Source organism: Trichechus manatus, unplaced genomic scaffold (genome assembly GCF_000243295.1).
Source record: "Trichechus manatus latirostris isolate Lorelei unplaced genomic scaffold, TriManLat1.0 scaffold00028, whole genome shotgun sequence".
NCBI classification, from domain to species: Eukaryota; Metazoa; Chordata; class Mammalia; order Sirenia; family Trichechidae; genus Trichechus; species Trichechus manatus.
In genome coordinates this window covers 5,613,311-5,626,626 of record NW_004443964.1, presented here as the reverse complement: position 1 = coordinate 5,626,626, position 13,316 = coordinate 5,613,311, and the positions used below count along the sequence as shown (strand labels likewise).

Below are 13,316 nucleotides of genomic sequence, written 5' to 3'. Positions count from 1 at the left end.
GAGTGGGAGCAGGACCTCATTATGTCAGTGTATTATTTTCTCCCATTTTCTGGTTGCGTGGACTCTTTTATGATCTAGAAAACACATAGATGAGGAGCAGGCGAGAGAGAGCAGCACTTGGCATCTACTCGGCACTTAAGGTCTTGGTAGATTTTGCTTCTTCCCCTCCCGCCTGTTCCAAGAGGAGGCGAGAGACGAGATGCAAATGATTAACTTGCACTGAAAAAAAGAAAACGAGGCCTCCTCTCGCCTCCCCTTTTTCCTCCTCCTTCCCCAGAGCCCAAGGAGGCATTGAATCTCCTGCCTAATGTGGACCTCTGGCTAGAGACCTCCGGAGCCTTAGAGCTGTGGGGAGCATGCCCCCTGGCTCCCCCCTGCCTGCTCTTCCCTCTTGGGGAGCCTACACATGCACCACCTGTCCCAGCTGAGAGGGTGGTGGCTGGACACTTGCTCCAAGCTGGCCTGTAGGAACCTTTCCCCTGGATCTTGGAACTGGGAGGCTGAAAACCTAGGTAGCTGGAAAGGGTCAGAGAAGGAGCAGGCACAGGCATGGAGAGCATGGCATGGTCAGAGCCATGGAAGGTTCTGGACCGCTGCTGCTGAGGGCCTAGAGCTGCCCAGGTCCCTGCCCTTCCTGAAGGCAGGCTATCATCCTTCCTCAGAATTCGTGAGCAATGTATCCTTGCAAAAGCCCCCCCCCCCCACCTCCCACTCCCTACAGTACTTGGTCTAGAATGAGTGCCATTCGCTTGCTTGCAGATCAAGTTCCTTGACCAAGTGTTGGAGTCCTGGGTGGTGCAAATGGGCAACATATTCAGCTGCTGACTGAAAGGTCAGAGGTTCAAATCCATCCAGAAGCCCCTCAGAAGAAAGGCCTGATGATCTTCTTCTGAAAAATCAGCCACCAAAAGCCCTATGGAGCACAGTTTTACTCTGACACACATGGGGAAGTCAACTCAAGGGCAACTGGTGTTTTTGGAGGGGACCAGGTGTTAATATTGGCCAGTAAACTTGACTTTGCTGACATAGTAGTGGGTCAGAGCTGCCTCTGGAGCCGCGTCTTCCGGCTCTGACCTGCTGCGCGTCAGGCGGGAGGGCCGCAAAGACTTCTCTGACGAACTGGGCGTTGATTTATTATTTCTGTTATTGTGCTTTTAGTGAAAGTTTGCAATTCAAGTCCGTCTCTCATACAAGAGCGTATGCACCCATTGCTATGTGACCCTAGTTGCTCTCCCTATGCTGTGATAGCACACTCCAGGAAGAGGCATCTAAATGGAATCATCGGCTCTCATGAAGGCTCCGTTCAACCCAGGGGGGTGGAGAGACCTTGGGGAGAGTCTGGGTAAGAGATGAGGGGGACAGCTGACTTCAGATGGCTCTTGAAGGAAGGCCAGGGAGGTGGGATTCATTTCTGGGGAGGGAGAACCTCCACATTCTCAGGTCTCAGGGTGATGGGCTCTCGTGAAGGAGGCGGGGACCAGTTCTCTTGGAGGGTGGCTGGGGAGGAGGAGGATGAACGTAGGACAAACCCGCCCACAAGTCATCAGTCAGGGTGACAGCGGGGGTGGGGGGGAGGCGCCCCCACAGAAATGGTACAACAGCTGCTCAGCCTATCAGAACAGGCGGCAGGGCTGGTCTGGAATTTTTTTTTTCTCCAGGTGAAGTTGGCAGAGAAGCATAAACCAAAAACTCCTTGCTGTTGAGTCAGTTCCAACTCATAGCGACCCTATAGGGCAGAGTAGAACTGCCATAGAGTTTCCAAGGAGCGGCTGGTGGATTCAAACTGTCGACCTTTTGGTTAACAGCCGTAGCTCTTAACCCTGTGCCACCAGGGTTCCACAGAAGCATGAGATGGTACAAATAACCCCTGGGGCACTTTCCAGCTTTCTTTCGAATCCTAACGGGGCTTTGGTAAAGGGAGGCATTTTCCCAGGAGCCAGACTGCTCCTTTCTCTTTTTTAAATTTTTTAAATTTTATTGTTGTGCTGTAAGTGTAAGTTTACAGTTCAAGTTAGCCTCTCATACAAAAATTTATACATTCATTGTTCTGTGACCCTAGCTGCTCTCCCCATACTGTGACAGCACACTCCTTTCCACCCCGGATTTCCCGTGTCCATTCAACCAGCTCCTGACCCTCTCTGCCTTCTCATCTCGCCTCTGGACAGAAGCTGCCCCGTTTAGTCTCATGTATCTACTTGAGCTAAGAAGCACATGCCTCACGAGTATCATTTTATGTCCCACAGTCCAGTCCAGTCTTTCAGACTGCTCCTTTCTGAGCCGTTCCTGAGTGGGCCCAGAGTCCCTCACTGCACAGAGCTTCAGGGGCCTGTCTCTCCTTTGGACCCAAAGCCCTCAGGGTTTGTGTTGTCATTGTTGGCCCTGACTGGTGGCAACCCCCACGTACAATGGGACGAAACACTGCCTAGTCCCTCGCCGTCACTGTGATTGGTCGTGGATTGGACACTGTTTCTTGTGATCCATAGGGTTTTTTCACCGGCTGATTTTCAGAAGTAGATTGCCAGTCCTTTCTTCCTAGTCTGTCTTAGTCTGGAAGTTCTGCTGAAACCTATTCAGCATCCTAGCAACACGCAAGCCTCCACTGACAGACGGGTGGTAGCTGCGCATGAGATGCATTGGCTGGGAATTGAACCTGGGTCTCCCATGGGGAAGGCGAGAATTCTCCCACTGAGCCACCACTGCCCCCAGGGTTTCGGTAAATGGGGTTGAGGCAGAGGTGGTCTCTTAGTCACCTTGGAGTTCTCCAGGGTCCCTGCACACAAACTTTGATAAAGGTTTGTGGACCTGAAGGGATGGCCAGAGCCCCTGACCCATTGTGACGAGTTAATTCTGACTCATAGTGACCCTAGAGGAAGGGTAGGACTGCCCCCAGAGGATTTCCAAGGCTGTAAATCTTTATGGAAGCAGACTGCCACGTCTTTCTCCTGCAGAGCAGTTAGTGGGTTCAAACCGCCCGACCTTTTGGTTAGCAGCCGAGTGCTTTAACCACTGCACCACCTGGGCTTCTTCTGGTGAGAGCCCCTAGGGCACAAGAATCACTGGATAAACTAAAAAAAAAAAGAAAAAATTCTGATGCCCAGGCTGCACCCTACCGTTTAGATCTGGCCACCTGCCCGGTGGCCCCAGGAGTTCTAACAGCTTCGGGGACCCTAATATGCAGCTGGGCTGAGAACTGCTGTCCTCCTGTGTTAACAGGCTGGTTAGGGTTGGAAAAAGGAGCCCTGGTGGCACAGTAGTTAAGCGCTCGGCTGCTAACTGAAAGATTATTGGTTCGAACCCATTGGCTGCTCTGAGGGAGAAAGATGTGGCAGTCTGCTTCCATAAAGGTTAAAAACCCAAAACCAAACCTGTTGCCGTGGAGTTGATTCCGACCCACAGCGACCCTAGAGGACAGAGTAGAACTGCCCAGAGGGTTTCCAAGGAGTGACTGGTGAATTCGAACTGCCGACCTTTTGGTTAGCAGCCAAACTCTTAACCACTGGGCAACTAGGGGGCAGTTCTACTCTGTCTTATAGGGTCACTGTGAGTCAGAATCGACTCAATGGCAACAGGTCTGGGGTTGGAGAAGACTAGACAGGCATTTGTTATATAAACGGAGGCCTGTCTGCAAGGAAGAAGACTGGGGCCCCCAGAGGGATGCGTTCTGTACCCTCCCCGGCAGCAGCACCCGGGGCACCTGGAGAGCAGGAGGACTAGCCTGTGGTTTCTTCTAGCTCCCCTGGGAGCCGCGGCCCTATTTGTAGCTGTGAGTTTGCTTTCTAGGAAGGGGCAGGGGAGAAGAAAGTGTCAGCTTTGGGGGACGGTCCCACAGCAGGCTGCTCAGTGTTGGGGGATGCGGCTCCCTCGGGGCCCTCTGGCCCGTGCGGTGTGTGCGCTCACTGAAATGCACTCCAGTCTGCTGTGGGCTCTTCTTCCTCAGAGCCACAGACTGGGCCGGGGCCTGGCAGGTCTCCCTTAGCTGTGGCCCGACACTCCCAGGACACCTTGGCATGTGCTGACCATGTAGGGGGGAATCTGCCTTTTCAGGTGGGTGGGTACGTCACCATGTCACCACAAGGCTTCTCCTGTTGGGTCCAGGAAGGCCAGCCCATCCTGAGCCCGATGAGAGAACGCCGTGGCAGAGTATAAAACCTCCCTTTCCTGGATCGGCTCATCATTGCCAAATCAGGTGCCATCAAGTCGACTCTGACTCATGGCGACCCCATGTGTGGCAGAGTAGAACTGCACTCTGTAGGGTTTCCGATGGCTGATTTTTCAGAAGTAGATCGCCAGGCCTTTCTTCTGAGGCACCTCTGGGTAGACTTGAACTTCCAACCTTTAGGTTAATGGCCAAGCACGTTCACTGTTTGCACCGCCCAGGGGCTCCTTGGTAGTGTGTGGGGGAGTGCTAAGTGGATGCGTTTAAAGTACTTTCCACCTCTGGAAAGTGAGTCTGCCTCCCACACCCACTCACACATGTGGTGGGGGCTTCCGTTCACACAGGCTGGTCTACGAGTCCAAAGAGAAATGAGGAACTTGGCCTTGGAAATAAGAGAGTGGCCAGACAGGAGCCCTCGCAGAGCCTGCCGGGAGGTGGACTTGAACAGTCAGGCGAGCCTCCCTGGGCATCTCCGACTGAAGGTTGTCAGGACACGTGGTTTTCCAGTCCACGTCACTGCTCCAACCAGCCACTTAGCGTATAATTGCCCATAAAAGTGAACTTAAATTCCAAGTGATAAAACTACAGCCCCCTCTCCCCGCCGCTGACTCCCTCGCTCTCCACGGGGCCAGGGCTCAGCTTCCTGTGATCAGAGCAATGAGGCAGCTGTAAACACTCATCTGCAGAAGTCGCCTCAGATTGAAAAGCCTTGTTCTCTCAGGTTCGGGGAGGCCATGTGGCTTCTCATTAACTCCTTCCGGGAAGGGGACGCTGCTGTCCCTGGGCCCGTTCGTCTCTCCTGTCCTCCCTCCTGCCGTGATGGGCTGTCGGGACTCGTGGGATGTGTGTTGGGCTACTTTTGTCCAAGTTCAGACGAGAAAGCTAATTATCCTTTGGAACAGCTGAGCGTTCCATGACCCGCGAAGACGCTCCTCCCCCTTGGGTTCCTCATTCACCCACTCGCCCACTCACTGTCCCCAAATATGCTTTTCTAAGCCAAAATTAATCATCTGAACCAATTCTTCCTAAAAGGCTGTCTTAGTTATCTAGTGATGCTATGACAGAAATACCACAAGTGGGTGGCTTTAACAAACAGAAGTTTATTCTCTCACGGTCTAGGAGGCTAGAAGTCCGAGTTCAGGGTGCCAGCTCCAGGGAAAGGCTTTCTTTCTCTGTCTCTCTCTGGGGGAAGGTCCTTGTCATCAAGCTTCCCTTGGGTCTAGGAGTTTCTCATCACAGGGACCCTGGGTCCAAAGATTGTGCTCTGCTCCTGGCACTATTTTCTTGGTGGTAGAAGGTCCCTCTCCTCTCTGCTTGCTTCTCTCTTTTATATCTCAAAAGAGATTGACTCAAGATACAACCTAATCCTGTAGATTGTGTCCTGCTTCATTAATATAACTGCCTCTAATCCTGCCTCATTAACATCATAGAGGTTAGGATTTCCAGCACATAAGAAAATCACATCAGATGACAAAATGGTGGACAACCATACACTACTGGGAATCATGGCCTAGCCAAGTTGATGTAAATTTTGGGGGGACACAATACAATAGATGACAGGGGCTCACCTGTTTTCTTGGATTGCCCATTCACTTATTAACAACCTATTCTTGCTGGGCCGGATCCTGACCTGGCTCTACCATCAAGGCCTCAGTCAGGTGGAGGTGACTTAGTCATCACCACAATGTGTCCCAGGCTTGAGGAGGCACAGAGAGGCAGCTCAGTCTGCCTGGAGTCCTGGGAAGTCTTCCTGGAAGAGGCAACATGTGAGTTAAGCCTTAGGAAATGGGAAGGGTTTTGTTTATCGTGTCAGTTCTGGAGGCTAGAAGTTCAAAATCAGGGTGTCAGCTGTGTTGATTCCTTCTGGAGGCTCCGAGGGAGGATCTGTTCCCGCCTGTCTCCTCGCTTCTGGTGGCTTCTGCGATCCTTGGCGTTCCTTGTTTTGTAGGTCACTCTAATCAGCCTCCAGGGTCCCATGGCTCTCTCCCTCAGGGCCTCTTCTCTTTTACAACGATGCTGCTCATTGGATTAGGACCCACCTTACTCCAGGATGACCTCGTGTTAACTGATAACATCTTCAAAGGCTCTATTTCCAAACAAGGTCACATTCACAGGTGCCAGGGGTTAGGAGAAGGACATCATGCTTGGTAAGGTAGAGGGTCCATGAAAAAAAGGAAGAGCCTTAGTGAGATAGATTCACACAGTGGCTGCAACAATGGGCTCAAACGTAGCAATGGTTGTGAGGATGGCGCAGGACAGGGCAGTGCTTCCTTCTGTTGCACATGGGATCACTGTGAGTTGGAACTGACTCGACAGCGCCTCGCAACAGCAATCTAACAGGGGTTAGGACATCAACATATCTTTGTGGGAGACAAATTCAATCCATAACAGCGCGAAAGGCAGGCATACTCCTGGTTCAGGTAGCTTCTCGCCCCACCTGTGGTTTTAGATGTTCAGAAGCGTCTGAATTTTACCAGACCCGGATTCCACACTGCAGGAACATCACCCCCTCCTCATTTCTGTGGAAAAGAGACAGAGGAGTCACTTTTTGTCCTTTCATTTGTGGTTCTCAGTGGGAGGGCTACCTGTGGACAAAATTGGCATGTCTTTCTGGGGCATCGGTTTTGCTAGAGGAGTTTGGGGAGTGAGAAATCCCACTCCTGAAAGAAAATGCCTCCCTGGCCTGAGCTAGCTCACCGCGCGGGTCCCTGGGGGGCTGGACCTGGTGGTCTCTAGGACCTCTTCCGGCACTGAACTGACAAACCTAAGGTACGCCCTGGGGACAGTGGGGCCTTGCTGCTTCCCGCTTGTGCCAGAGGCAGAGAACGGGCCACATCTGGCCTCAGCAGGAGATGTCGAGGGAAAAATGGAGATTGGGGCTCACAGCTGGCTGGCTGCCTCCACGGCCTTCCTCCTGCCTTTCTGTCCATTCTCTGCTTGGGAGCCACCCCCTCCCCCTATGCTCCCATTATGATCAGCCCAAATCTCCATCTCAGCACCCTCAGGCAGACACACTCTTTGCGGGGAGCTGATCTGCGAAGACCTGTTTAGAAGCCCGCTGCCTGGCGGCCCTGGGGTGAAGGGACAAGCTCAGCAGGGCAGAATTGGGCTTTTCTGAGGCAGGGGGCTTGGGGAGTCCTCAGCTCCAAACACTAAAGCCACTGAGGACCACAGCGGGCGGGAATTGTGAAATTGAGAGAATGGCGCCCCCTCTGGTCGGACTCGGCCCTGCAGAGGGCTATTGTGGGAATTACAAAAGGGGCCGCTTCCTCTGGCAGGTGCAGCCCGCGCTGGGTGCACAGCTTGGCTGGCTGGCTGGACCTGTGTCTCAGCTGACTCGCCCCTCACCGGACTCCCTTGTGCAGTGACAAACCCGTACGACTGTGCACAGCGGCCCTGGCCACTTCCTTCCCAAGGGCCCGCCAGTGCTCACGCGCCAGCCACTGCCCTTTACGGCGCCCCCGACCATGTTCATCTGGGATATAGGAACCGAGTGGGCTCGAGGCCCCCCATAGGCAGGATCGGTTGGGAGGGGGGTTTCTGGCTGCCTGCAGGTCCCTCCTGGGGCTCAGACTCTGAAGGGTTCCTCTCTCAGTAATTTAGGGGTGCCGCCAGGCCGGGGGAACTGCCCGCTGACTGTGCCCCTGCCTTTCGACCTCATCTACACCGACTACCACGGCCTGCAGCAGATGAAGCAGCACATGGGCCTGTCCTTCAAGAAGTACCGGTGAGCACAGGGTCGGGGTGCGGACACAGCTGGCCTCCTGCCTCTGCCCCACGTCCCCGTGGCCAGCTGGTCCTCAGGGTGGGAGATGGCAGTGCCCAGTGTCCTGCAGTGGGGTAAAGGTTCCCCTCCGCCCATCCCCTCACTTTCCTCCTCAGATATGCCCTGCCCCCTGGCTAATGGGATGACAAGGAATAAACCACAGCGAGCATCCCATTGCCCCCTCCGTGGCAGGCTGGGGGGCGGGGGTCAGAGGTGACCCAGATGGGGTGGGGGGCAGAGGAATTGCAGGGAATGGGTCAGCCACCTAGGGCTGTGACCTGTGCTGTGGGGACCTCGGTGGGGGTTGGCTCAGCCCCTCCCCATCCCCCATCCCCTCCCTGTTGGAGGAGGCCAGCGCCAGGGCCTGCCTCTGCAGCCAGCGGGATGCAGGTTTAATTTAGCACAGAGAGCCTGGCTATTTATGACATGTGCTCTTGTCCCATTAACTGTCCCATATGATTTTATTAGGAAAAAAGTGACAGGCAGTGTTATTGCTTTTATTATTAATGCATGTTCTCTATGCACCCGGCCCTCCGCTCCTCCACCCCACCCCTGCCCCTCTCTGGGGGAATAATGCCAACCTCAGCACTCTGCAGAAGATTCTCGGTCGCTGGCAAGGAGGTGGGGTGGGGAGGTGAGGGAGCTTATAGTGGAGGCGACTGGGTCTCACTCCCAGGCGGGTGGAAGAACAGAGGAGGAGGTTTTGGGCTGGGTCTATCAGGGAGTGTCCTCAGAGTCCAGCTGCCTCTGCTGTTGGCTGATCTACTGGGCACAAGATCCCCCTGGCCTTTGAACTTGAAGCCTCTGCCCCTAAGAGATGGTGGGGACAGCAGAGAGGAGGGTAGGCAGGGAACAGAGCTGGGAGGTCCCACTCATGAGGTGGCCACCTTGCCGGGGAGGCCTTGAGGCTCTGCCTTCCCACAGTGGGCCCTTGGGCAGCTGTGGGTCCCTGCAGGCCCTGCCCTTCTGCATTTGGACCCTGATAGATGCGCACAGCCTGGGGTGGGGGTGGGGGTCAGGCTCCAGGGCAGCAGGGCTGTAGCCTGGGTAGACTGCTGCTCCCTGTCCAGAAACATTCAAGTTGCAAAGGTGACACTGGGGCACTGGGGCAGGGACCCCACTCCCGGCAGTGCCTCCCTTCCCTTGGGGTGGCAATAACGCTAACATTTTCAGAGCACTAACCTCGGACCCTGTGCCAGGCACTTCCCCATGACCCTCAGACAGTTTGGCTGTGGTTGTCCCCACTTGACAGACAGGGAAGCTGGCTCAGAGAGGTTAAGACACCTGCCTGTGGTCACACAGCCATGCCGTGTCCAAGCCCAAGCTTGATCACACACCGCACACCCTAACCAGCCTCTGCCGGGGACTCCAGCCCTGGGACATGTGGCTGACTCTGGTTCTTGGTCCTCGGAGTGCAGGTGCCGAATCCGGGTCATCGACACCTTTGGAACAGAGCCTGCGTACAATCATGAGGAATATGCCACGCTGCATGGCTACCGGACCAACTGGGGCTACTGGAACCTCAACCCCAAGCAGTTCATGACCATGTTCCGTGAGTGCCCTGCGGCAGCGGGTGGGGGCCGGGGCTCCCAGAGCGGGCTCGGAGGAGCAGGATCTCCGCCCTCCTCTCTTTCTTCCTGGGCGGTGGGGGAGTGAGGCATGCCCTGGCATCCCCCTTCTCTGGGAAAGACTTCCTCACCTTGCAGCAAATGTGTGAACAAGACCAGAAGCCTTTTGGGGAGCAGGAAGCCTGGCAGGAGCAGCAGGAGGGCTCCCTACCTGGCTTGGGAGAAGTGGGTTGACCTAACCCAGGAGAGCAGGAGATGGCCCCTGCCCTTCAGGAGCTGGCATTCACAGAGAACAGCTAAGCACACAATTCCCGAACAAAGCAGACAGATGCAGTGGCCTTCCAGAGAATGTCAGAGTGTGGCAAAGGGGGCAGGAAAGGCAGGCTTTTCTCAGCCAAGGGAACAGATGTAATAAAGATGGCTGTGGAAAGAACCAGAATGTTCTGGAAATGCAGGAGTCCAGTTTGCTCCTCATGGGGATGATGGGCAATCAGGCTGTGGGGAGGACTGGGGCTCACAGTGGAAATCCTTGGATGATGGGTTTAAGGAAGGAATTCGATCACAGCTGAGCTTTAGCTGTTTATAATGAGACTTTCAAATACACACATGCACTGAACTACCTCTTAAACGAAGACTGCAGAAAATAGTTGAACCTTTTCTTGAGGACTCCCTCCTGTGCGGGGTCTGCCTTCGGGGTGGCAGAGGTGCGGGGCCACGTGTCGCTTTGCTGTGTGGCCCCTTCTGGCCTGTCCTAGCTGGTGTGGTTCTTTCCCTCCTTGCTGGACGGCGGTCAGCTGTCACTGTTGATTGTTGTCAGTAGCTCTGCCTCCGGAAGCATCTTGCGCATCTAATTTGTGGTGCTTTGCAGGCTGCGGGCCAGACAGCCGGGTAAGCACCCTTGTTAGGCTTGTATCTGTATTAGGAGCAAAACCTGCTCTGAGCCAGTCCTGAGGGACTCATTTGTAAGTAAAGTACATGGTCTCTATTTAGCCTGTCAAATGTGGGCATCTCTTTTGGGGTGCCTCGGAGGTTCTTTTCTCTTGCTTCCCAGGTTCTAGGCTGTCTTGGGGGCTGATGAGGTTTCCAAGGAAATAAGGGTAGCTTACTAGGATCCGAGAAGGCTGGGAAGGTAGGAAGCTTCCCCAGAGCCCATGTGGTCCAGATGAGGAAACTGAGGCTCAGAGGGAGGCCCGTCTGAGGTCAGCAGCTCAGTGGGGACCAGTCTCCCACCCCAGGGCCCATTCCAAGATTTCACAAGGCTCCAATGAGGGAAGAGCAACTGGAGTGGGGCGGGTCGCAGGGAGATGTCGGGGGATGATGCTCTGGCTGCAGAAACAGCATACATGATAGCAGAGACCAGAGGGTCCCGAGTCCAGGGCCTTGGGCAATTAGCTCACTGAGAAGGGAAGCAACCAACTCTGAGGCTGGAAAGAGGGACATGGGGGATCCGTCGCCGTGGGGGGCGGCAGGTAGGGTCTTTTAGTGAAGGTTCCCGAGTTGACACTTGATACTGGAATTTGAGATCCACTGTAGGTTCTTGAGCTAGGGATGTCATGGAGAAAAAGTGTTTTGAGGAATTGTCCTGGCAGGCTGCAGATGGCCACAGGGGCAGTGGAAGAGGAGGGAGAAGCAGAAGGTTAAGAGGCTCCTGCAGAAATCTACACCGAGAAAATGAGGACTTGTCCTGGGGTGGGTCCCACTGGATGTGGAGGTCCAAACCTGGCAAACTCCTATGCATCCTCCAAAGCCCAGGTCAGATGTCCCCTCTCATAACCATCACTTTCACTGATGCCCTCATCGCCCATCCCAGGCAGACTGTTTTGCTCCTTCACCTCTATGTCTATAACCCTTAAACCTAATTCTGTAAAAATACATATTGAAATGTATAAGAGTTATTGGTTTAGGGAGACCCTGGGTGGTGCAAACCAAAAGGTTCGAGGTTCAAGACCACCCAGAGGTACCTCGGAAGAAAGCCCTGACGATCTACTTCAGAAATATCAGCCACTGAGAAATCTATGGAGCACAGTTCTACTCTGACATACATGGGGTCGCTACGAGTCAGAACAGACTCCACAGTAACTGACTCTTAATTGCTTATGTATTTATTTCCCCAATAAACGATGACCCACTCAAAACAGGGATGCTGGCTGATTTTCCCTGGAGCCCATCCGGGTGCTCAGAAATGTTAATTGACAAAGGGGACAGAAGAGAAAGGGAGAGGCTGGCCCGTTTTAATAATACAGTATTCAGAGTCCAGGAAGGAATTCTCGAGCAGACCTCTGCCCCCCCCACCACCCCGTCTTCCCCGACAAGCCCGAGTTGATTTCCCCATTGAGCTAACCAGGAGGCTTTTTGCCTCTCCCAGCCTTGCCCTCGCCCTGCCCCCAGGAGCTCTTTGCTAATGATCCCTGTTATTTTAATTGGCTGCAATGCTTCCATGTCCCGCTCCCACTATTTAGCTAATTGTGTTCTAAATCTGTCCCTTCTGGTGGAGTTGCTGGAATGAAGAGCAGTTTGGTGATGGATTCTTTAGCTGCGGAGAAAAGGGGGAAGGCAGTATGTGGGGAGAGGGGCCTCAGGGGAGGGAGGGAGGACATGGGCTGAGCAGGCAGATGGGTCAGGTCTGCCCTCCTGGGCCTTCCTCCCAGGCCTGGGCAGAGCCACCCAGAGGGGAGAGTCTACCTGGCCCTGACCACCTGCAGAGAGAGCTCCAGGCCCCAGGGCCCCTCCTTACCCTCCTGAAGCTCTACAGCAGGATCCTTTTGTTCTGGAACCAGCAAAGGCTCATTCCTACAGCATCAGATTTTCAGACCCAAGAACCAGTGAGCCCCTGGGGTACCGTGACAGGGACCCGCATCTCTTGTAAGATGCACAAACTCTTTATTACAGTCTTTTTGGATGGGGGGTGGAAACACAGCATTCAATGTACACGCTTGATTAAAAGACACACCCCAATTTCAGAAAGGTTAAAATGTGAAGAAAAACGTGCATCTGAAATGGAGAAATTAAGGGATTTGAAATCAGGGCTGTTTTGGAAAATCAAGGATACACGGCTGCTACCAACTCCGTCACCACAGCATCTTCTATGTAGGAAGGCAGATTAAATTTCTTTGGATTTAATAAATATTTAAGATCTGAAGACACGGAAGGAAGGGATTACAGATACCTGGCGCCTGTGCCTACCCCTCTATCCCTGCTTATGGCAGACAGAGCTAATCAGTCATGGCACCTGGGCCTGGCTGTGGGATCGCCCACAAGATAAAATTTACTGCCTGTCCCCCGATATGTTGGGTTCCAGGGGTGGTGGGCAGCAAGTAAGGCAGACGGCGACCTGTGCTGTAACAGAGACCTAGCCACAGCAGATGGGGCGATAAGGGACCTGAAAGTAGACTTCTCGGTGGAGGTGACATGTGAGTGGGGCCTTGAAGGCTGAATAGGAGCGCATTCCGGAAGGGCATTCCAGGCAGGGGGAACAGCAGATGCAGGAGCTTGGAGGTGTGAAAGTTAAGATGTGCTCTAGGGATTCATTCACCCAGCGGGCTGGGCTCTGTTCTAGGTGCTGGGGACACCATAGGGAACAAGACAGAACTCCTGCCCTCATGGGGCTTATATTCTGACAACAGTAGACAAACAAATATCTAACATAATGTCCAGTAGGTCAGTGCTTTGAGGAAAAATGAAGCCAGGTCAGGGGACAGAGCATGATGGGGGTCAGGAAAGAGCTCTCGGAGGGGCCATTTGGGTCAAGACCTGCATGGAGAGCGGGAGTGAGCCCAGGAGAGTGGGGGGGTTGGAGGGAGATGGAGGAGAGGAAGGGGAGGCAGGG

General features: G+C 54.0%; 1 protein-coding gene across 2 annotated transcripts in view; it reads left to right on the top strand.

Moving 5' to 3' along the window:
- Positions 1-13,316, top strand: part of MGAT5B (alpha-1,6-mannosylglycoprotein 6-beta-N-acetylglucosaminyltransferase B) — a 78,394-nt gene that overhangs the window by 42,263 nt on the left and 22,815 nt on the right. For both annotated transcript variants that reach the window (XM_004374123.1, XM_004374122.1), the window contains exons 9-10: positions 7,752-7,883; positions 9,341-9,474. In XM_004374123.1, coding sequence (XP_004374180.1) covers positions 7,752-7,883; positions 9,341-9,474 — 266 coding nt within the window. The remainder of the gene's footprint in view (positions 1-7,751; positions 7,884-9,340; positions 9,475-13,316) is intronic.